We start from the raw sequence: 22,047 nt of genomic DNA, 5'->3' as shown, positions 1-22,047 counted from the left end.
GGACCGGGACCGCATGCGCAAAGCAACACTGCACTCCGCATTTCTCCCCCGGACGCAGCTGTCTCCCCCACCGCTCGAAACTCTCTCCCTTGCCGTATTAGTCTCTGTTTGGTTGACATGCGCAGTCCAGGTGTTTAGCGTGCGTAGTAGTGGCTATCTGGATAGGTTTCCGCCGCCCAGGTAAGGTTACTCAGGTATCTGTGAATGTTGGTCTGGACTCTGGAAACTCAGAGGCAGGGATGATAATGGGGGTGGATATGAGTTCTGGACCCTACGTTGCAGTTCAGACCCTGTTCAGGTCCCTTGATTTTTTTTTTCTGTCCCATTCTTACGAAGCTTCACGATACAACTCTGAGTCTCTGACAGTCTGAGTGCTCAAGAAACCAACATCCGCAGTTCCGTCCCAATAGTGTGGTGGCTGTGACCAGAGATGAGTTTGGGAATGAGAAATGGAGCCAAGCCCCACGAGAGCCTTACCAAACCTCTTCTCAGAGATTCAGAGAAACAGAGCTCAGACATGTCGGGGGGTCTCGCAGCCCAACGGGTGGTAGTTGAATCGACCATTTTCCGTTTCATGCCAGTGAAAACTTGAAAAAGTGGTGGATCGTGATGTGGTTCTTTCGGTAAACCAACCGATTTTCCGCACCGCGGGCAGCCGGTTGAGTTTCCGCCGCGAGCGGAGGGGTCCAAAGGTGGAGTATTCCCGATTGCCCGCCCCCATGTTCCCATGTTCCCATGTCTTTCCCCCAAGCAAAGACTAGACCCTCACGCGGGATCGCGTCCAACTGCTTTCCCGGAGCTTTTGGAAGCAGTTTTAGAACCAGGGAACCGGGGGGAGTCCACGCAGAGACATAGAGACACGGGAACACGGGGGCAAGGCGGGGGCGTTCCAATCTCTATTCTGAAATCTGACATCCCGCATGACCTGTCTCGGACATCGCAGACCCATCTTTGAAGGTTCTAGCCCTCGATGAGAGAGAAGTCTGGAGCTCCATTGCTGCACATGCTGCCCATGGCATGCAACGAAACGTACCCGCCGGCGTGGATGAACAAACCTTAGATTTGCAGGTCCCGCAGAGACTCCAACGAGCAGCAAAAAAACAGTGGTGCTAGGGGTTCCGTTTCTAAGAAAAGATGAGGCGAAGGGAGCTTCGAGCTTGATACCGCACACTAGACACTGCAGTATCTGTTACCGGTAACTTGACGGCACACGAGCGAGCCCGACGTCTCGTCACCAGTCCATTTCCGGAACCGGCAGAGCGATAGCTACGACCTAGTATAGACAATCCTAGACAGCTCACCATAACGCAAGCTCCCCCGTCAGTCCAATCCCATCCCCTTGTTCCTTCGCCCGTCACGGCCGGCGCTAGCCCGTTGGTTGCTAAAACGGATGCTCATTGTTGCTCGGGATTGCTGATCTTGATCTTGCCATAGCCCATGGGGGCGTGGGCCAAGGGTCATGGCATGACGGGAAGAACTTAGACGGTGAGGGGGTGTGAGAGGCGTGGGAGGCAATGGGACGAGACGTGGGTGCGGGGAAGCTCAGCCCATTGGGAAAAGGGTGGAAGGTAGAGCTCGACGATGTATAAGAGGAAGACTTCACGATGGTGTCCTAACCTCCTAGTCTCTCTTCACTATCACACACACACTTTCATCGTCATCACTCCTCTCGTCTTATAGACAACAAGCAAGCTATACCAGAATTTCATCGATTTTCAACCATCAACCTATTTGATCCAGTACACCCTCCCATCTCGGCCCGTCTTAGTCTTAATTAGCATCAACCACCTCCGTCATCAAACCTACCTCTCACGGAAACAACCGCAGCAACCTCTTGATACTTGAAGAAGCCAACAAGAAGGCCTCTTTCCTCCCATCATCCTACCCAGAAAACTCCACCAAAAACACATCAGAAGAAAAATGTCTCCCGCAGCTCTCGTTGAAGCCGGCAGCAACATGTCACGGTACCTAACCCGCGTTCGGCCACTCCGTCTCATTGGACCTCATCTGACCCCAAGGAAACTTCCCAGACTCGCAGTGCAGCCCGTCGAAGCCCCCGTCGTGGCACCCGCAAACCCCCTCGTCGCGCAGGAGAGGAGCTTCAACTCGACCCCCAAGTCCCTCGGCCTCGGCGCCACGACCCCCCAGGTCGCCCGCGGCCTTCCCGAGTTCAGCCTTCAGGGCAAGGTCATTGTCGTCTCAGGCGGCGCGCGCGGACTCGGCCTCACACAGGCTGAGGCTCTCCTCGAAGCTGGCGCAATAGGTAAAACACTCGACTCTTCTAACAATCTCTAACTTTCTTTCCCTCTCTATTTTGAGAGAGAGAGAGAAAGAGAGATATTCTCTAGATGTCTCATACACCATTTGCAAAGTTCAAGACTAACACCAACCTCTTAGTCCACGCAATCGACCGCCTCCCTACTCCTGACCCCGACTTTGAAAAGGTCGCCCTTCGCGCCACCGCCGAGCTCGGCACCTCCCTCTCCTACCACCAGGTCGACGTCCGCGACGTCGCCCAGCTCAACGACATCGTCGAGGGCATCGCCAACCAGCACGGCCGCATGGACGGCCTCATCGCTGCCGCGGGCATCCAGCAGGAGACCCCCGCGCTCGAGTACAAGGCCGAGGACGTCGACCGCATGATGGGCGTCAACGTCACCGGCTCCTTCATGACCGCCCAGGCTGTCGCGCGCCAGATGGTTCGCCTCGGCACCGGCGGCAGCATCGTGTTGATTGCCAGCATGAGCGGTACCGTTGCCAACAGGGGGTTGATCTGCCCGTAAGTCTTACACAACGACAAAGCTGATTTCCACCAGAAGAGTTACGGATTGACTGACACTGCTACTATAGCGCATACAACGCTTCCAAGGCCGCCGTCCTGCAGCTCGGCCGTAACCTGGCCGCTGAATGGGGCGCCCACGGCATCCGCGTCAACACCATCTCGCCCGGCTACATCGTCACCGCCATGGTCGAGGCGCTCTTCGTGGAGTACCCGGAGCGTAAGGTCGAGTGGCCCAAGCACAACATGCTCAACAGGCTCAGCCAGCCCGCTGAGTACCGCGGCGCCGCCGTGTTCCTGCTCAGCGACGCCAGCAGCTTCATGACGGGCAGCGACCTGCGCATCGATGGCGGACACTGCGCCTGGTAAAACCCTTGGGACTGGCTGGAAAAAGGAAAAGCGGGGTTTAATGATTGTTTTTTGGGTCTTTTGATGATTAGTCGTTAATTATTTCCAAAGACTATGGAGTTTGGGAGCTTTTGCGGTTTTCGTAGAGCAGTATACCTATAATTACATTTTTTATACACCTTCAACACATTTCATCAACCAACACTTTCTCGTGAACGCGAATGCCACACTCAAGCAGGCGACGTGATCCCAATCCGTCCCAACCTTGCCACAACCCCAGCCTTCAGATCCAATCTTGCCTCAATCTCAGCGGGCGAGTGTCCCCTCTCGCGCATCAGGTGCATTTGAATAATCGTCTTCAGATCCAGAAACTCCCTCCCGCCGCTGCTACTGCGTCCGAGGCCGTCAAACTCGGCATCGGCTTCCTGCTGGAGCCGGCGCCTGGCTTCGAGGGTGCCGAGCGTCGCGTTGCGGGATGTAGAAGGGAACAAGGGTCCCGGGTTCTGGATTAGGTCGGCGTGAGGACTCGGGCCGGGGCGGGCGCCTGCGACGGGATCGGGGCCGGCGCTGGCTGTTGATGTGGAGGAGAAGGTTGGGTTCGGCTGGACGATGCCCATTTGGCGGAGGCGGGAGGAGAATTCGGCGGTGACTTCGGGGTTTGTGGTGGTTGTGGTGGCTGTGAGATCTGGGTCGTCAAGGTCAGCTGTGGGGTCATGATTGATCGAGAAGTTCAGTGTGTAAAGGTCGGAACTGACCTTCTGGTTTGAGTGTCGCCGTCTTCGCCTGTGACTGGGCCTGCGCGGGCTGCGTCGGAGGGGCAGCGGGAGCTGCTCTCGCGGCGGTTGACGGTGGTGGTACGGCGCCCGGAGCCCGGGTCGGGAATTTGCGCGCGGCGCCCTGCGCGGCTTTTGAAGAGGATGATCCCATTGTGTCGAATCTGGTTCGTGAAGTGGCGGTGAGTAGGTGGGCGGGAAGTTGAGGGAAGGAAACGGAAGGGTCGAACGGGAGAATTGGCGAGGAAGAGAGAAATGCGACCAGGGAAGCTCGAGATTCTTTGCGGCAAACGATAGAATCCTTATCGATAAGAATGACAGGGACCATGACGCATCCATTCGATCCATTCTGGGGTACGTTTTGTAAGATGAGTTTGGTCGTGTCTGATTGGCCAATTCACCGACTTCTCACGGAGCTCTCGGTGTGGTCCTCGGTCAGCCTTCGAGCCAGACATCAAGAAATGGTCTATGATTTCCCTTCTTCAAAGAGCCAACATAACCAATATAAGCTGATCTCATCATATATCAATTCCACCAACTACCTTCTGCTCAAATACGTCCCAGTATCTTCATTGCAATGCGTGAGGTTCCTTCAACTCTGACGAAGCGATAGCGGTCGTGTTCTTCTCCGTTGCGATCGGGCTCACACCTTCGGTAGCAATGTAAAGATCCATCACCTTGGGTCCAGGATAATGATGGACCGCGTGGACCGCCCACCACAAACCCGTGATTGCCACCGTTCCCACCAAGATGACAGCACTCCAGTTCATCGTCGCTACTGTCGTGGGCAACACGAACGCTGATGATCTCGTTAGGGCAAGGCCAAGGTTTTTAGAACTAACAGACACTTACGGAAACAGAACATGATGTCGAACAAGACAATGAACAGTACCGCCAGTCCGTTGATGATGTATCCCGCCTTACCCAGGTGGAAGGGTCCACGAGGGAAGTATTTTCGCCCCGAGAGCATGTTTGCCGCGAACGGGATGGCATATGACACGGATGTCAGGATGATGAACGAGCTTGCAAGTGCTAGGAATGCTGCCGAGCTTCCGAGCGGTATGGCACCTAGACCAGTTGCGACGACACCTGAGTATCCATGTTAACCTGTAAATAATTGAGGTTGGGGAAGAACGGGATCACGGTGACGTACAGACAAACAAGGTTGACCAGACAGGACAACTCAGACGCTCGTTGACCTTTGCAAAAACGTTTGACAAGGGCACGGCGTTGTCGCGTGCAAGCGCCCAATAAGTTCGCGAAACCTGAGAACAACGTCAGCAACTAGAACCTCACCAGCTCATGTGGATGTCGTCTCACCGTCAACGTCAAGCCCACGCAACACGTCAGCGTACAGCCCAGCATGATGAACAGGAGACCAAACGCTGCGCCTGGGTTCCGGATTCCATTGCTGTTCGTTGTAGCTTGCACGTAAATGTTGGTCAGCGGGAATGAGTTGAAGCCGCCTTGAAGAGCTGTAATGTCCGTGATAGCGTACGACAGCGCGACGGCGAAGCAGAAGGCATCTATCGATAGTCAGTTGTGGGTTCATCATTGCTGCAAAACGCTCACTAACAGACGAAGCCCAGGGAAATCTGCAATAGGATCGCCTTTGGAAGGTCCTTTTTCGGGTGCGGCATCTCTTCAGCCATATGCGTGACCGAGTCAGGAGTTCCAATTGTAAAGGCGCCGTTAAGAACACCCAGAAGAAAGGCAACGCCCCCTGACCACCCTGTAGCGTTGTTCTCATCGAAAGAGCCCCATACAAAGTGATTACTCGCATGTTGCTTCGGCATCGCTGCCAGAACGATGATGGTGATGACGCCGCCGATCAAAACAAAAATTGTTCCGGCTTGCTGAGTGTACGGAGCATACTTGTTGGCAAAGACAACGAAGCCCGCGCACCCCCAGAGGATGATGAGGTACCCGATGAAGACGTGGAAGGGCTGGCTGACGTATTTATCCCAGTTCCAAACGGCGTACATGCTCACTGCAACATTGCTCGAGATCTGCAGCAGGGCCGCGAGCGAGAAGAGCCAGCCGTAAAAGTTGATCCACCCGGTGAAGAAACCGAGGACTCGGCCCCAGCGAGGGCCGCCGGCGATGGTGGCCCAGTGATAGACGCCGCCCGCAGTGGGGACTGATGAAGCGAGCTTGGAGAAAGGTATCAGGCTTCGTGATTCAAATTGTTTTGGAAAACGAGAGGGGTGGTTGCAAGAACTGGGATAAGAGAAGACAAACCTCTGATAAACTCAAGCCGATAAGGGAGTAGTAAAATACGGCGACAAGGAGGCCGTAAATGATGCCGGGTGGGCCACCGTTGACTAGATTGATCCCGGTTCGTTACAATGTCCGGCTTGCAAACAATAGGCGTCTAGTTAGTAAAACTTACGAATTGACACAGAGATGGACGATCCCAAGGCGACCCAGGCGTTGTCCACCGTCAGAGCCATGCTTGCCAGTCCAAAGAAACCATATTGGCGATTCAATTGATCCTTGTAGCCCGCGGCGTTCAAGCGGACTCCATCTTGTACGGCGACTACGGTCTCGTCATCGGACGTAGACGCCGACTCGACAACTCTATCCCGTGCAAGAAATGCCTTCATTGCAGCTCTTTACAACTAGAAAAATTAATTGCCTGTAAACGGCCGGTGCAAAGAGGCGTGGAATGAGCGATATCGAAGCGCGGATACCACTCAAACAGTGGGAGCGCTAGAAACGCTGGAAAACGAAAGGGTGAGAAAGGAGGAAGATCAAATTCGAAACGGAAAGCAAGACAGTAACAGTCCGACGCAAGACGCCTGTGAAATGTGACACAACGGACGAAATATGTAGGAAATCGAGGAGGCAGACGATAAGACGGTCTTGGTGGGTGACATTGTGCTTCTAATACGCCATGTCTTGGGACGGAAGAGCTGCAACTGGACCATCTCTCGCCCACTGGCTAGCAATATCAGATAACACTTGTGCGACGGCCATAGGTACGGATTTGGCGTCGCATTCAACAACCGACTTGTCAGCCTGCACAAGCGCCGGTTCTGCATATCAGAAAAGGGATGCCTCGGAGGGCTAGACATGTTCCATTGAGCTAGGCATGCTGCGAAACACCCTGCCCAGGGTCTTGGCTACCAAAAGAAACGCGCTGGCAAACTGTTTCTGAGGATTCCGGTCGTCTCCAAACTAGAGCCATTGTACGCTACGCGATACGTGGAACGGGCCGTCCGATCTCTAACTCACGACGTTGTTCGATCTTCTTTGGTCCACTTCGAGGAGCGAGCGGATCATAAGGCATATCGTGCAGTCTGGAGAGATAGAGGGGAAGATAAGTCGAAAAGGGAGGCCGAATATTGGCAAATCGCAGCTCACAACATTGGGTGGCTGGGTAAAACAGATACATGCGTGAAACGCTCAAGCCGCGAGAAGTAAGCTTTCTCAGGGGCGATGCCGAGTGGCTTGAACGGCCCAGATCATAGATGGGGCCCCCTTGGATGCCGGCGATCTCAGTGGGAGCAGCGACCAACCCCATGGCCAGTCCACGTGTGGCTGGCTAGGGAAAACAGCCGAGGCGCATTGTCTAAGGAGTACGGATACCTATAGATGAGATGCTCATCGAAAACGCCCCTCTGCTTCATGCCAGGCTTGCTGTTGTAAAGTTCGCGATGAAACCCGTGCTCTGGAATTCCGTTTTGGTTGAGTATTGAAGAATTGATCCAATTTATCTTCCATCGACAGATGGGACAGCGGGCGATGTGACGATGACTGCTTGTACCAAGTGTAGCCGAGACGGCCTATTCCGCTCTTGGATTTCGTATATGATGGAGGCCCTTGTCTGAAGCAAGGAGGCTGTAGCTAGTAAAGGTGGACATGCTTGTCTCACTGCTGCCACGCAGACACAGATGGAAGAGGTACGGGTAGTACCTAGAGAGATAAGATCCAGGCCCGGTTGCCTGCTAGTCTTCGCCCGATGGCCGACCATGAGCTTTCGGGTCATTTCATTGGCAAGTCTTGGCAAGGTGATGGGTGGTAGTAGAGTTCCAAGTGCTGACCACTTGTTGAATAATTGTGCTTGGATCCGCGCAACGGCGATTAGCAAGACCTGAGAAATCTTTCCAAAAAGCGAGAACCAGTAAGTAATCAATAACGGAACGGACTACTATCGATGAGAGAGTATTCGCATCTTCTTAGCGAACCAGGGTGGTCTCGTCGACGACAATAGCTAAGAAAGCTTGATGAAAAGAAACATGGGAATGGAATAATTGAAGCAGTGAAAGAACCGTAGAATGAGATACTCAGGTACTCCCCGCTAGAAGCATCCCCGCGATCCGGCGGCTTAGCGCCGAAGACCCGTTATTTGTTTACTTACCTGCCGCTAATCACCTAGCGCTGTCCATTTTTGGATAAACTAGCGAGAAAGGGCCAGAAGCTTAACAGCGCGCCAAGTGGGTCCAGACGTTGCACCCAGGAAGGAGCTCAGGAAAGTAGGACGAAGGAACATTCACTGGCAAATCTTCATGGGCTTTTCATCAATCCAGTATTTTTGCATTCAATTACCATCCTCACATGCTTCATCTGCCATCATATCATAGTTGGTCTTTTTGTGACCTAAAACCCTCTCAATCTTGACTTCACCACCATGTCTGCTAATCAGCCAGCGACTCATCCTTGCTTCCACGTTGCGCCGCCTCGCTGAAGTCGGACTGATGGGTGGGCATTTCTCCCCAAAGCTTCGTCAAACTTTGTGAAATTCGACAGGTGGATCTTGCTGCAAACTTGATAGCCGTCGTAGAGAAAAGTGCAGGGCTCGCCGAACATCTCAATTCCAATTATATGTGGGCCAGCGCCAAATCGCGTACTCCTCGTACGGGAAAATGCCCCCTTGCTACGTTTTGACGTTGAGCTTCTCATATTACTTTGACTGACAAACTGCCCAAGCGAGGTGAATAAATGCTTACCAACCTTGGTGCAATATACGATCACTTTATTGAAGAACTCAGTGACGAAGTCCCGCAATCTGAGCAGTCCAAGACTCCAAATGCAACACTGAAGAACGAGTCGATATTCATCCAATTTCCGATCAAAGCTTGTGTGTCTGGCCATTGCCGATGTCGACATCCGGAACCTGCCTGTCACCTCAAACGCCCAGACAATGCTTTCATAACTGCCGGTTCTATCATCCAGGGACGGTGCCGGATGGGTTCGGGCCATTCAAGGTCATCCCTTCTAATCTAGAGTCTTGTCCCAGGCACCATGTGGCGTTCAACATCTCTCCTTACGGCGAAAGTGCAGGCTTTAACATGAATAAATGACCAACTGCAGCTCTTTCAAGTAGTATCCACCTGTATTTCAAGGAAAGCGGAGTTCAGTCGTTTGCTTGCCCCATGTTCATCGTCATCTGAAGGTACTACTTAGGAGGTGACGATCCGTCTTGGTAGCTGAAAATGCCCCGACTGTCGTTTTCGTCATTGCTTTCACCTCCTCCGTTCCCAACGTCCTGTAACTTGCCGTAACGCCCGTGGCGTTTTACGCAGCTTAGGTACCATGAGTAGCTTCAAGCGCCTAGCAGTAGCTCTCGCCTTCCTTCTGTGCATGATTTCTCAAGCAGAAAGCTCACCGAAGCCAGCGAGACAATGTCCGCCTCTGAAGAAGGGCAGCTTTGTCGTACAACAGTACCAACTCTATCCCGAAAATGCGGACTGGGACGTCAACAACTGCATCGTCTATTTTGGGTAAGCTTTACATGTACAAACTCACACATAAATCATGGTGCTAAGGCGGAGGCAAGATCACTGTTCAACGCGAGCGTTGTAGTTTACGATCCTTACAAGGACGCCGTCCTCGACATTTTGACGTTTGACGGCATCACGCACAATCCTGCCTTACACATCGGTGGTGTGCAGGTGGATACTCGCACCAGATTAGTCTCTATTGTAGTCGACGCCGCCGCCCCCTTCAATACCGGCAGCAAAGACGTCTCAGGCGACAACTTCATCATCAAGTACGACCCGGCAAAGAAGCAGGTCCTATGGAATAAGAACATCACGGCCGTGACTAAAGGAGAATACGGTGGCTTCCAGGACATTGAACACGACACCCACGGCAACACATACGTCGTTGGCTCGTTCCCGGGTACAATCATGAAAGTCGACCGCCAGGGCTCTGCCGTCGTCCCGTGGTACCTCCCTGCGAAGATTGACCACACGAAAATGGGCTTCTCCGGCCTGGCGGCCACTGGCAATATCCTGTTGTCCAACAACAACGAGGACGCCCAGATCTACCGCTTCGATATGAAAGCGGACAAGGGTGCTCCCGTGCTCGTACCCAGATCGCCGAATGTGACGCTGGCGGGCACCGATGCCATCTATCTTCCACCAAGGTACGGTGGGAAGGTGTTGCTCATCGCCGAGAATACCAAAGGCGTTACTGTGTTGCGATCGAAAGACGGGTCGTGGAAGTCTGCAGAGCACCTTGGTACCGTGCCGAATAACTCCACTGATGCTCAAGGAGGGATTGTCACTGCTCCGGTACAAGTCGGCGACAGTCTATTCATGGTTGAGGAGTTCTTTGCGGATGCTCCTGTTGCGGGCTCGACTTCTGGGAACAGGACTAGTTTTCCGATGGTGGACATCACCTCGCAGGTTGAAGATCTTCTCAAGAAGTGAGAGAGTCACGGTTTGAAATAGTATTCATAATGAATACAGTTTTCGTCAATGGAAGAAGTTCTAGAACCTGATCGCCATCCCCAGGATGCAGATTCGATCCACTGATTCGATTAGGTGTTGATCGAGACCACTCCCTGACGCCTCTTGAACTGACAAGCCCCTGGTCAATTGTCTGGCATGCATAAGTCTGCAGGCATCCACAATCACGCATCAACAGCCAAGTGCCTATTGGATGTGCAAGTTCAATCTAGTCCACACCCCTCGCCGATAGTAGGGCTACAACGTCAACCCAATAGCTCGTTATCACGGCGAAAAGTTGCCGAGTTCGCTCTCAGGGCCTTTCCAATACTATGATGCCTTGATAATGAGAAGTATTCACCAATCATGCCCTCGTCGTCATCCGGCCCTCACTCATGCGAGTGGTGTCGCAGGCTCCTCGTTATTCACGCCGAAGCCGATATCCCGCATCGGAATCGGGGCGACAGACACGACGCCAGGTGGAACAAGATCGTGTTCGACACCAGTCTCCCCGATCTTCTCACAGCCCAGCAGAAAACATGTGCCTTCATAGACTGGATCCTCAACGGGGAGTGCATCGAACGACCAGACATTGGCGAATGCGTCGACAACATATCCGGCGAGGTCTACGAGATGGACCTGGAAGAGCTCGACCAGTTCCACGATCAGATTGACAAGGACCCGGACTACAGGCTTCCCTCCATGCGCCATGCCATCCAGAGCCGCAGCGACGGGTACCTTGACTACATCCTCGTAGCCGAGACAAATCCCCCGTTCCGCATGGGTGGTGACCACACGCCAGACGTTCTGACTATAGAATACTTTGGGCTTTGGGACCCGCGCACGAAGCTCGTTTCGTATAGGACGGTCAAGGGTCTGCAGATATACACGCCTCATGATAACCCGGCGGCCAGAGACTTCTGGACGCGGCCGATACAGAATGACCCTGCGTATTGTTTGCCTGCAGTGAAGTCATGGCTCGCAGATTGCGAGGATAAGCACGAAAAGTGTCGGGAGCTGAAGAAGCAGTCTGGGCCGTCGGCACTCAGGCCTGTTAGGCTGATCTACATTCATCACAACTCTAGAGCAGGAAACTATTCGCTGAGACTGCAAGATACGGCACCTTTGATTCCTTTACCGAGATTCGCAGCTTTGAGTTATTGCTGGGGCGGCAATCAGACAATGCAATGCGAGACGTCTACACTAGAGGTATTCAGAAAGGATATTCCCTTTGAAAAGCTACCTAGGACCATACAGGACGCCGTCAAAGTCTGCTCGCAGCTCGGAGTCAATTATATCTGGGTCGATGCTCTCTGCATCATTCAAAATGAAGGGAACGACGAGAAGATTCTGGAAATTGCAAAGATGCCATACATCTACGGTCAAGCTTCATTCACCATTATGGCATCCAGAGCCAAGACTGCGTGGGAAGGGTTTCTCCAGGACAGAGAGTCATTCTCAAAGTCCGATCTATCATTTCTTCTCTCGTGGCAATCCGAAAAGGGCGAAAAGGGATCGATTACCCTCACCGAGATGGAGACAGGGCATGAACCTATCGACGAGCGGGGGTGGACTTTTCAAGAACGCCTATTGTCTCTACGAATTGTTGAGTTCGGGTCTCGGCAGACGCGATGGACCTGTCAAGAACCGATTCCATCGATCACTGGGAACGACAAGCTATACGGTCTCGGCGTCGGTGAGGGGGCAACCGACGGCTGGAGAAAGATCGCAGAGCCCAATGATCTGAGGCAGGACTCCTTCAACTGGGGCCACTGTTCAAAGACCCCATCCCCGTGGGGTGCTCTGGTAGACATTTACACCAGCCGTACTCTGTCCTTCAACACTGATCGTGCTTTGGCCATGTCGGGAGTCGCGGAGCGCTTCGCCGTGTTGACTGGCGATGAGTATGCCGCTGGTCTCTGGAAAAGAAGCATTCGAGATGAGTTGCTCTGGAGAGTGGAGCAGAATGAGCGAAAGAATCGGTCTACGGTCTATCAGGGGCCTTCATGGTCGTGGTTCGCCGTTAATAGTAGTGTGAGAGCATACGTGGCTTTGGGTGACGGTTGGGAAATCCCTACGTTCGAAGGCGATGTGACGGATGCGACGGAGGTCTACCACGCCGAAGTCGTATCTATTTCGGCCGAGCCGGTGAACAAGAAAGCGCCCTACGGCGACGTCAGTGGCGACTCTGGTCGGCTTAGACTTCGTGGGGGACTCGCGGCGGCCACCGTCATCAATCATCCTGCAGGAGACTCAAGGGACGATCCGGAAAATGTCTTTGAAATAACCAGTCCCCAGAGCTCACAGGGTGTTCTCGAATCAGAGAACAAGCTCATGAGTACCAGAAACACCAGCTGTCATCTTGATTGCCTAGATGAAGTAGACGTTAAGTCTGCAGGCTCTGAGGGGTACGTGGCACTAGAGATCAAGAGAGTGCGCGGGTACTCTGCCGATTGGACTATACTCGGATTGCTTCTACAGCCGGTCAAGATGAATGAGGGAAGTTCACTGAATGGTGTGCCAGCTTACAGAAGAATTGGCACTTTTGAGTTGGAGTTGGAGGCTACATTTGATGACTTGGATGATGATGAGAGCCTTCAGAGCGAAGAGCGTTGCTTCTTCGACTTCATTCAATCACAAATTGTAGAGATATTCTAATAGCCACGGCCAATATTAACACTTCTCCATTCTAGTTCGCAGAACCCGAGCACATGCAAAGGTCGAGGACTGTTGGCCAATAAAAGAGTTCAAGTCATTCTTACTTCTATCATATTCCCATCGTTTCTCTTGATGACTTTATGAATGTTGGGATACATGTATAGTCTTACTATGTGCACATGAAGAGTCAAAACAACGAGAACAAAGGGAAATGTACGGTACGCTGCCGTCTACATTGTTCTGTCACTTCTCTTATATACTACTTGCTCCGTCTTTATCTGCCTTTCTAGTTGGGGGCTACTCGTCATCCTCTGCATCGAGTCTAAACCAGAATCCCATAGTCTTCTCAAATCTCATCTTGACTTGACTTGTAGCATCGACGTGTCTCATGGAGCAAGACTCTTCCACTGTGTCCAAGAATCCTCTCGAAGTCAGGCCCGATGCCTCGATATCTCACGGGCCTAGAAGACAGGCCGTGAACGACGACTAAGCAGTCAAGCCCCTAGGCTATACCCTTCCCACATTCCATCTCGCTTTTACTTTCCACATCTCATCTACATCGCCATTTCTCTCTTCTCTCCCAATTTCTCATCATATTGCACCTTGAATCAGTAAGTCATCGACATATAATCAAACTTTAACCGAGATACAAGATGACAGAGCCTCCAAGGAATCGAAGCAAACGAGCAGTAGAATTACAGAAACGAAAACATTGCCGTTACTCAAAGTACCTGGAGCCATCTTCTACCCGCCATATACATACCGATGGACCGAAACGAAAAGCTGAAGGCTCTGACCCGGGCTAAGATTTCCGAAAGGCTCAACCGGGAGAATACAGGACATCCAGGTGAAGATGAAATCCAGAATCATGGGGATCAGATGCGTGGAAATCATACGACTGTAAGCCATCGCATCGAGAGATCGATAAGGAACTGTATGATTGGGAGTGCTCCTGTCGCAGTCATGGGCTCCTTTGGCGGTGGCGGCGCTGCTCCTGCGAGTATTCCTGCTCCCAGAGCTCCAAGCAGCCAGGCGCCGATGCCAACGCCGACGCGTCCCAGCCCTGGACCTTCTTCACCTTCAAAGCTCCGCTCCTGTACGTTTCCCAAATTCTTTGGTCGGGATTCCTACTAATCAAATTTAGTGAGCCTAGCAATCTCATGCCATAACGTCCTATCTACACCTCTATCCCACCATAAGATGCCGCCATCCTTCCTGCAACATTCTTCTCGTGAGTCTCATCCCATTAGCCAAAATCATGTATCTGATGAACCTCTCACTCATTTGACATAGCAACATCCATTACTTCAAGTCCCGCCGGCCCAATCGGGTCTCCCCAGTACTCGGTGATGAATTTCTCATCTCCGCAGCACTCGTCGCGTGCGTCTCACCTCCAAGCTCATGATATTATTCGCTTCTCCGCTAATCAATCTCAGCGAGTGTGACGACATTCAGTCCCAGTGGCCGTCCGATGCAGAACCCAATGGTGGCGGCGCTTTCATCCGGGCAGCAGCCCCCTTTGAAGGCGCGACTTCGTGAGATTCATCCCATTCAAGCTGACACTCACTCACTTCTCTCTTCATCTCACTAAATCCCTTCTCAAATACAGAAACGGACAAAAACCGAAGAGCCTCAGTCGTCAAGGTCACCGGCCCGGAGAAGCCTCTGAAGTCGAGCAGCCCCCCGATCCCCTCTGCCCTCCGAAGCGTCAATTTCCCTCCTCCTTCGCTCGAGAGCACCACCGACGAGTCCAGCAGCGATGAGCTCATCATTACAAACCGCGGCCATTCGAACAGCCAAATTCATCAGACTCAGAGCAAAATGGGAATCAATCTCGATTCCTTGTTCAGCTACCTGGCTCCTCCCATGTCTCCGAACGAACTCTTCAATGCATTCTCATCCATGAACACCTTCGCAGCTAACTATCCGCCTCCTTCCTTGCCCCCGAACGACCTACTCGTAAATCCGGGCCCTGCTTGGAATTTGGACCTGCTTCAGAGCCCTCAACTCGGGCACATCCTCTCACCGCAAGCGGAGATTGCAGTCAGAGTCGGCAACGCGCGCACACTCGCCCACAATGGCTACCGCGGCCCCTTTGATATCGGTCGCCTCACCTGCCTCATCGATCCGTACACCGGCGAACCGAACCCCATCGCCGAGACGCGCCCCGACGCCCGAGGGAACATTGCCGCGTACGACCTGCACACCAATGAGAGCATCTTCGACGCCGAGCCCTCCGAGACGGGAACCGCCCAGTGGGGCAGGAAGGGCGAGTTCGCTGGTTTTGAAGAGTCGAGTGCCGCTTCGTGGGTGCTTGGTCCCGGATAGAACCCGGCCATGCCCCCGCCTCAGGTCGAGGAAATCAAGGATCCGCGCTTCAAGCCAAACGCAAAGGATGCCTGGATGGGTGTTAGACTATGTGAGGGCACTGAATCTGCCATGGTTCATGACGGTGATGTCCCGGCTGCGACATCTAACTTGGGTCCGACGCCGTCTTGGATCAAGGAAGCCAATGCTGTTCTGGGTATTCCGAATGAGGATGACGAGGATGAGGAGGGTCTCTTTGAGTATTGCAATTTTGATTTTGATGACTGATTGTTCAGTCGTCGGTGCTCGGATCACTGGAGTTTGGATGGCATTCTTTCTCATTTGGAGAACAAGGTCTACTTTGGGAACTGAGCACAAGGCTCAGATCTGGACAGCCATCAGGATCGCAACGAATCGTTTATGAATACATGCATTGATTATGAAAAGTACCCTCCCCTTGTATTACTTTATACAGGACGTCTTACATCCAAAGCGTGAATAAACACATGGTCCCGCATTGAAGCGATCCATCCCCTAGGCTGGTGCCTTCTACACCGTCTTTAGGCAGTCTGAGTGTGCTCAACACACGTCTTAAGCCTCAGCTGGGACTCGAGAGAGAGCCTCGACCTCAACAATCACCTTCCAGGAGGTGGCATAGGCTTGGTCCCGTTCTGAGGGGTAGCCGTCCCATTTGCAGGAGGAGCCATTCCTCCGCCTCCGTGGCCGCCACCACCTCCACCACCTCCAGGAGGCTTGTCACCTCCTCCTCCGCCTCCGGGGGGCTTATCACCGCCGCCGCCAGGAGGCTTATCACCCATACCCTCGCCACGCCCACAACCACTCATGTAGAGCGTAATCTCACCACAGTTGACGCCCTGATCGTTCTTCTTGTACAGGTTATACGTCTGGTTCTCGGCCTCGCACTGGAAGTACCGAGTCTGCTCCTGGAACGTCATCTTGCCGTCACAGCCGACGCTCCAGCCCTTGTCGGGCTTCTGCCCCGGATCGCACTGGAGTGTCTCGGTAGGGGCTGTTCAAATAAGTTAAATCATCGGCTTTGTTGGTGATCGAAGACGGGGGAATGGTTCGAAACTTACGAGTCCACCACATGCCGCGTCGGCGGGTATCGACAATCTCGCCCTTTTCCATGCGGAGGATGACGGGCTCGAGACCGATCCTCAGCTGGCCGCTTTCCAGTTGGCCGACCCAGCCCGAGACGGAGCCCTTGGCTCGCATGCGGAACGAGTTGCATTCCGTCATGCCGCCGCCGCCTTTTCCTCCTCCCCCACTTCCACCGCCGGGCTTATCTCCTCCACCGCCGCCAGGCTTGTCGCCGCCGCCTCCACCACCTCCATGACCGCCCCCGTTGCCTCCTTTGCAGTCATCTCCTCCCTTTCCACCGCCGCCGCCACCGCCTCCGCCGCCGCCTCCACCGGGCATACCAGGCATACCGGGAGGCTTGTCACCACCTCCACCGGGCATACCGGGAGGCATACCAGGCGGCTGCTTGCCTCCATGGCCGCCCTTGCAGTCATCTCCACCCTTACCACCACCTCCACCGCCGTTTCCACCGCCTTCACCAGGCTTGCCTCCGCCCTCACCGCCGCCTCCGTGACCTCCACCTCCACCTCCACCTCCACCGGGCATACCAGGCGTACCGGGCGGCTTGTCACCGCCCTTACACTCTCCACCACCGCGACCGCCGCCTCCTCCACCTCCTCCGGGGTGATGTTCCGGGTCCATGGTGTTGTTAGTCTCCCTGGGCACGAGGGCTAGAGCGAGAGAGCTCGTGGCCAGGGATACAACTGCAACTAAAGAAAGACGCATCTTCTTCTTATTTTTCCTGTGCTGTGCTGTTTTTTGTGTATTGCTCCGTCTACGTCTACGGGACACTAGAAGTGGAGGTGGTTGTACTAGTGATGACGACAAACGGTCACTCACCAACCGTAAACTAGGCCTCCGAGGTAAAAAAGTAACAACCTCGTGACGATGGCCCGTGTTCAGGGGGGAGAAAAAGGGTGATGTGCTGGGTAAGGTTTACAAAAAAGAAGAAGCCTTTTGATCCTTCTCTCAGCACAACTAGAAGCGAATGCTGGGTGGTGGTGTTCGGATAAGGAAAAGGCGTGAAGAGGTAAAGAGATGACCCCTCAGCGGGAGGAAGACTTTCATCTTTTTATGCTTTCTGGAAATCACCCTAAAGCTTGAGTATTTGCCGAAGTCTCTCGTTCTTGTCTCGTTCTACGAAGGGAAAGGCGAGGCGGGGTTCAAACATCTACACACACACACCCTCGCATACGATACTGACGAACACGAAATAGTCTTTTTGACTTGACTAGTAACCCGAGAGCAGAAAATCCGAGTAAGGAAGACATACACACACCCCGTTGGGCGAGAAGTGAGGGGACGAGAGGAGGCGGAGGAGGGGTCTGACGGACAGACCGGCGAGTTTGGTTTCCATGATGTTCGAATCGATCAGGAGAGTGGAAAGAAGCGTGTCCAGCAAGGTAAGGTAAGGTGAGGTACCTACATGTGGGCAAGGGCAAGGGGTGTTCTGCCATCCAGCAAGAAACAAAAACCAAGGCAGAGAGAGGAACAAGAAAGAGGGCGAGAGAAACAGACAAGCAAAACATCGGATTACACGGTCCACGTGGGGTCGGCGGAGACTTGCCTTCTCGTCGGAATTATTCCTCCAAAGAGACGCCTGCGTGTGTATGTGTGTTGGCTGGTGTTGAGTTGAGTCCTCCGAGTCTCGAATCGGAGAAGGGCGTTGTAAGAACTTTAAATAAACCTTCTCTCACGACTCATATTCTTCAGACGATCGTCGACACACTTCTTTTTTTCCAATCGAGATGAAGGGGAAGGGGAGGGGGTGCCAGAAGGAGGAGAGCCAAGAAGAAAAGGGACCGTTTCCACGCTAGATGCAAGAGGGAAATCCTTTCTTTGCAAGCCCAAGAGAATGAAAAAAAAAAAAACTTTGATTTTCAATGAGGAAAGAGTCAAGTCAGGTCAGGTTCGCTAGTTGAGACGGGGTGAAGTTGAGGGAAACTCTCCTGCTTAGTCGTGACGAGGAACCTTACGTCGGAACTTTAAACAACATCATCGAATCCCCGTTTTCTCCGTTGGCCGATCTCTTTGTTTTTCTGCTCAAGTTGCAAGGGTCGACAACACGGCGAGGCAACCGACAAAGCGAACGACAGAAGCCGAAAGAGGGAACATGAGGGGAAAGAGGGCACGGGAACAAAGTTTTCATCGGTGAATCAAGTGTTTGTATTCTTGTCTGACTGGCGGCGACCAGTCCGTGAATTGTCTATCTCTAGATTCTTGTTTCTAATTCGGTTCTTTCTGAACTGAAGAGACCTCGTTTTGAAGAGGCTATAGGGTATGGACAATATCTATCCACAGATGGCAACTTGCCAATCGAGATAGATCATCTGGGGGTATCATACGGTAACAACGCTGAGCGTACCATCCCTCGATAGAGATGGCGGGAGAATAAACTTTGGGAAACATCCCGCGGCTGAAGCCCGTGCTTAGCTGGAGGAACAGGGAAGCGCGGAAATCCGGGATCTGCGCCCCACGGCAGAGCCGCAATCAGGTGCCGACGCTGGACAGCCTCAATGTCTGGAAACATTCAGGCTTCGTGAAACGACTGCCCTGGCTGGCCCGTGATTCTCGCAGCACAAAGGCCTTGCGATCCCTGGGCGTCCCCAATTGGCGGACGGTGCAGCCAAACTCGCTTTTCGTTCTAGTTTGTTTTTTCCGAGTCAGCCCCAACCCAAGTGGACTCGCCGCTTTCCACCTGTACTGGTGAGGCTGCCGAAACTTCGGCGTTGCAGCGGAAGAGATTCATCTAGCAGGTTCTCGCCTGAGGATTTCACGTCTTTGTCTTTCTTCTCTTCTTCGAAGCGTTGCTGGCACTACGATCCGATACAGCACGGACCGAAGTGTTGTAGCTTGTCTCCGAGGCAGCGCCGTCACCACCATCTTCACTCGCAGAGTCGTCGTCTGATACATCATCCAGCGGGATCATGTCGTCCGAGGCCTCACCTGCGTCTTCAGATGCCTCGGCCAAGGACTTGTCGCCCTCAGCCTTGTCATCGTCAGACCCGAAACCTTCAAACTCCTCATCGTCCCCTTCTTCTTCTTCGTCACTGGAGGGTCCCATTGACGTATCGGCCACGCTCTCAGCCACATCAGTTGTGTCACGCTTCCGCTTCTGGGGCATCTCGCCAAGCCTGCCACCACGGCCCTCAATGCCCTCGGCAGTCTCTGTGCCTTCTTCCTCAACAGGCGCGGGAGTGAACCAAGGAATCTTGCCACGCATGAAGTCGTTGAGGACCATCTTGGCAACACCGTCCAAGTCGGCCTCTCCGTGCTTCAACAGACGACCACCCTTTCGGGCAAGCATCTCGAGGAACTCGACGTGATTGGTCCAACCCTTGAGTCCGTACGTTCTCTCCATGTGATGTGTCTTCACCTTCTCGAGAACAGCAGGAATGTACTGCTCGGGGTTGTGTACGTTCTCCACACGGACAACACCTCTCAGAAGAAGATCTTGAGGAGTGTCGGTCTGCGACGGCGGTACAATACCGGGGCAATCGATCATGTCTAGGAGAAATCAGTTCCATGCTCAGGTACATCGAGAGAAACTGGAGAATGACTTACAGATCTTGCGGGTGAGTGTGATGTACTGCCAGACCTTGGTTTCACCGGGGATCGGTGCAACGTTGGCGACCTTCTTCTGTCTCAGAGTGTTGACGATGGAACTCTTGCCGACATTGGGGTAGCCGATGAGACCAACGGAGATCTGCTTGCGGTCGCTGTGGAGCTTGGCGTACTGTCTGAGCAGCTCAATCAGACTACCCTTTCCGAAAGGGTTCGTCAGACTGGAGTGCATCGCCAGCGTAGGCTTGTCCTTGGAGAAGTGCTTCACCCAACGAGCCTGTATCGAATTAGCTTCTGCATGAAGCAAACAATGAAAAATCAAAATGATCTGGAGAGTATGTATGCTTCACTACTAAGAAATACCACCATCGAAAGGCTCGAAAGAGCACTGGCAGACTTCAACTCATCGGAAGCAATTCTATCTCATGATAGGAAATCCAAAACGGATCCCATCAGCCCTGATCCAAGGACCAGGACAGCGAGACAGCCCTCGATTTTCCCAGTGTTTAACGGAGAACTTCCATTGTAAGCACTCAAAGAGTGCGGAACGCTTCCTGACAAAGACACTGGGGTATGGGATGGGGGAACAGGAAAATGAGCTTGAAAAACTTACAGCAACACTGGTAGGCACCAAGTCCGTCTTGTTCAAGACAAAGATGAGGTGCTTGTGAGGTGCCTCCTCGCGGAGGTACTTCTCGACACTGCGACATCTCGTTCCCAGAGGGTCGCGAGCATCCAAGACGTGGATAACAACGTCGGAAGAATCCAACACACGGTACAGTTCGTTCCAAATACGCTTGCTCTGACCCTTGTTGAAGATGGGCTCGATCGACAAGGTGACGTGACTCTCATCTTCGTCGGCACCACCGGCCTGGCCGCTGAGCAGCTTGTTCCGTTCCTGGAGCTCGTTGAACTTGTCAAGGTCCTTGTCAACCTCGCCAGCCAAATCCGCAATGGAACCGGCGCCAATCTTAACGCGCTTCCGCTGGGACTTGGGGCCGAACGTATCCCCAAAAGAGGACGTCTCGATCGTCATCTTGGCCTGGTGCTGCTTAATGCCGTTGACGTTGTCGGCACCATCCTTGATCAAGGACATGGGCAGCTTGTTGCTCTTGAGCAAGACCGAGTACGGGTCCGCGGCCTTCTCCGCCATGGCGCTCCGGAACGCCGTCAAGCTCTCCTGGGAGATGACACGGGTGTTGCCGAACCACTTGCGGTTGGGCTCGATCCGGGCGTTAGGGATTTCTCGGCTCTGGAAGGAGGCGGCCTTGGTGATCTCGCCGTCGGCGTTGCGCTGCGGCTTGCCATCCTTGTACATGTTCAACTGCCTCACCCGCTTGGCAGAGCTGTAGCATTGTAACGTTAGCGAACTGCTTGCGCGTACCGAGCCAAGGGAGAGTTGGAAACCTACCGGTAGAAATTTTCGCCCTTGACCTTGACATTGCCCATGCCATCGCCGGTTTTGCCCTGGCGAACCTTTCGGCTCGCCTCTTTCTTTCCGGTTCCCATCTTTTATGTGACCGCGAACTCGCCCAGTCGTCGACCTTATTGAAAATAAAGGGAAGACTGAGGGAGAAGGGGGTAGACTGGGCGGGAGTTGGAGTCGGTGAAGTTTTTAGAGAGGATTGAGAGAAGGAGGTTGGAGCTTCGCGCGCAGTAAAAAGGAAGTTCTTTCTCTTGCGGGTGGTGGGGTCCCTTGGGAATTTTTTAGTGGAGTTGCTGAAAATTTCTGGAGCACTTCGGGACGAACAACCGCCGTTGCACCGAGGAGCCAATGAAGGGTGGTACAGGTAAGAAGGGGGTGTCTCCGCAGCTGCAGCTCCAAAATTCACCCCCCAGT

General features: G+C 53.3%; 8 protein-coding genes across 8 annotated transcripts; 4 read left to right on the top strand and 4 right to left on the bottom strand.

Moving 5' to 3' along the window:
- Positions 1 to 1,642: 1,642 nt before the first annotated feature.
- Positions 1,643 to 3,192, top strand: BDZ83DRAFT_619575 (short chain dehydrogenase). Its single transcript, XM_060508132.1, has 4 exons — positions 1,643 to 1,964; positions 2,031 to 2,263; positions 2,398 to 2,779; positions 2,851 to 3,192. Exons 1-4 carry the CDS (start codon positions 1,921 to 1,923, stop codon positions 3,146 to 3,148), a joined length of 957 nt encoding a protein of 318 aa, XP_060365488.1. The 5' UTR covers positions 1,643 to 1,920; the 3' UTR covers positions 3,149 to 3,192.
- BDZ83DRAFT_619569 (uncharacterized protein) lies at positions 3,193 to 4,243 on the bottom strand. Its single transcript, XM_060508131.1, has 2 exons — positions 3,883 to 4,243; positions 3,193 to 3,812 (listed from the first exon to the last, which is right to left on the bottom strand). The coding sequence occupies exons 1-2, from the start codon at positions 4,226 to 4,228 to the stop codon at positions 3,358 to 3,360; spliced, it is 801 nt and encodes a 266-aa protein (XP_060365487.1). The 5' UTR covers positions 4,229 to 4,243; the 3' UTR covers positions 3,193 to 3,357.
- Positions 4,244 to 4,407: 164 nt separating this feature from the next.
- BDZ83DRAFT_670188 (choline transporter) lies at positions 4,408 to 6,742 on the bottom strand. Its single transcript, XM_060511117.1, has 7 exons — positions 6,293 to 6,742; positions 6,142 to 6,224; positions 5,477 to 6,053; positions 5,221 to 5,426; positions 5,054 to 5,165; positions 4,753 to 4,989; positions 4,408 to 4,699 (listed from the first exon to the last, which is right to left on the bottom strand). Exons 1-7 carry the CDS (start codon positions 6,504 to 6,506, stop codon positions 4,470 to 4,472), a joined length of 1,659 nt encoding a protein of 552 aa, XP_060365486.1. The 5' UTR covers positions 6,507 to 6,742; the 3' UTR covers positions 4,408 to 4,469.
- Positions 6,743 to 9,438: 2,696 nt separating this feature from the next.
- BDZ83DRAFT_576521 (uncharacterized protein) lies at positions 9,439 to 10,559 on the top strand (the record flags this gene model as incomplete). The annotated part of the gene is made up of 2 exons (XM_060504926.1): positions 9,439 to 9,626; positions 9,683 to 10,559. 2 exons carry the CDS (start codon positions 9,439 to 9,441, stop codon positions 10,557 to 10,559), a joined length of 1,065 nt encoding a protein of 354 aa, XP_060365485.1.
- Positions 10,560 to 11,717: 1,158 nt separating this feature from the next.
- On the top strand, positions 11,718 to 12,614 carry BDZ83DRAFT_542269 (heterokaryon incompatibility protein-domain-containing protein; the record flags this gene model as incomplete). Its single annotated transcript, XM_060503409.1, has 1 exon — positions 11,718 to 12,614. A coding segment is annotated over one exon (897 nt), but the record flags the coding sequence as incomplete, so codon positions are not given.
- Positions 12,615 to 15,056: 2,442 nt separating this feature from the next.
- On the top strand, positions 15,057 to 15,870 carry BDZ83DRAFT_776895 (uncharacterized protein; the record flags this gene model as incomplete). The annotated part of the gene is given in 2 exon segments (XM_060515472.1): positions 15,057 to 15,545; positions 15,564 to 15,870. 2 exon segments carry the CDS (start codon positions 15,057 to 15,059, stop codon positions 15,828 to 15,830), a joined length of 756 nt encoding a protein of 251 aa, XP_060365483.1. The 3' UTR covers positions 15,831 to 15,870.
- A 25-nt stretch (positions 15,871 to 15,895) lies between these two features.
- On the bottom strand, positions 15,896 to 16,911 carry BDZ83DRAFT_619562 (uncharacterized protein). The gene is made up of 2 exons (XM_060508130.1): positions 16,640 to 16,911; positions 15,896 to 16,572 (listed from the first exon to the last, which is right to left on the bottom strand). Exons 1-2 carry the CDS (start codon positions 16,800 to 16,802, stop codon positions 16,178 to 16,180), a joined length of 558 nt encoding a protein of 185 aa, XP_060365482.1. The 5' UTR covers positions 16,803 to 16,911; the 3' UTR covers positions 15,896 to 16,177.
- A 2,383-nt stretch (positions 16,912 to 19,294) lies between these two features.
- On the bottom strand, positions 19,295 to 21,965 carry BDZ83DRAFT_302404 (NGP1NT domain-containing protein). The gene is made up of 4 exons (XM_060502262.1): positions 21,619 to 21,965; positions 20,821 to 21,553; positions 20,208 to 20,484; positions 19,295 to 20,150 (listed from the first exon to the last, which is right to left on the bottom strand). Exons 1-4 carry the CDS (start codon positions 21,714 to 21,716, stop codon positions 19,417 to 19,419), a joined length of 1,842 nt encoding a protein of 613 aa, XP_060365481.1. The 5' UTR covers positions 21,717 to 21,965; the 3' UTR covers positions 19,295 to 19,416.
- Positions 21,966 to 22,047: the final 82 nt, after the last annotated feature.

Source organism: Colletotrichum acutatum (genome assembly GCF_030867785.1).
Source record: "Colletotrichum acutatum strain CBS 112980 chromosome Unknown BDZ83scaffold_41, whole genome shotgun sequence".
NCBI lineage: Eukaryota > Fungi > Ascomycota > Sordariomycetes > Glomerellales > Glomerellaceae > Colletotrichum > Colletotrichum acutatum.
This window is presented reverse-complemented; position numbering and strand designations above follow the sequence as displayed.

Excerpts from the sequence above, each read along its gene's own strand:
- BDZ83DRAFT_619575 (XM_060508132.1), top strand. The coding sequence starts at position 1,921 with ATGTCTCCCGCAGCTCTCGTTGAAGCCGGCAGCAACATGTCACG. Across the intron at positions 1,965-2,030 it reads GCCGGCAGCAACATGTCACG|ACTCGCAGTGCAGCCCGTCG; the intron begins GTACCTAACCCG and ends GAAACTTCCCAG. Across the intron at positions 2,780-2,850 it reads AACAGGGGGTTGATCTGCCC|CGCATACAACGCTTCCAAGG; the intron begins GTAAGTCTTACA and ends CTGCTACTATAG.
- BDZ83DRAFT_619569 (XM_060508131.1), bottom strand. The coding sequence starts at position 4,228 with ATGGTCCCTGTCATTCTTATCGATAAGGATTCTATCGTTTGCCGCAAA. Across the intron at positions 3,813-3,882 it reads GGCGACACTCAAACCAGAAG|ATCTCACAGCCACCACAACC; the intron begins GTCAGTTCCGAC and ends TTGACGACCCAG.
- BDZ83DRAFT_670188 (XM_060511117.1), bottom strand. The coding sequence starts at position 6,506 with ATGAAGGCATTTCTTGCACGGGATAGAGTTGTCGAGTCGGCGTCTACG. Across the intron at positions 6,054-6,141 it reads TCGGCTTGAGTTTATCAGAG|CTCGCTTCATCAGTCCCCAC; the intron begins GTTTGTCTTCTC and ends CCTTTCTCCAAG. Across the intron at positions 5,427-5,476 it reads GATTTCCCTGGGCTTCGTCT|ATGCCTTCTGCTTCGCCGTC; the intron begins GTTAGTGAGCGT and ends GACTATCGATAG.
- BDZ83DRAFT_619562 (XM_060508130.1), bottom strand. The coding sequence starts at position 16,802 with ATGACGGAATGCAACTCGTTCCGCATGCGAGCCAAGGGCTCCGTCTCG. Across the intron at positions 16,573-16,639 it reads ACGCGGCATGTGGTGGACTC|CCCCTACCGAGACACTCCAG; the intron begins GTAAGTTTCGAA and ends TTATTTGAACAG.
- BDZ83DRAFT_302404 (XM_060502262.1), bottom strand. The coding sequence starts at position 21,716 with ATGGGAACCGGAAAGAAAGAGGCGAGCCGAAAGGTTCGCCAGGGCAAA. Across the intron at positions 21,554-21,618 it reads AAGGGCGAAAATTTCTACCG|CTCTGCCAAGCGGGTGAGGC; the intron begins GTAGGTTTCCAA and ends ACAATGCTACAG. Across the intron at positions 20,485-20,820 it reads TGGTGCCTACCAGTGTTGCT|GCTCGTTGGGTGAAGCACTT; the intron begins GTAAGTTTTTCA and ends AATTCGATACAG.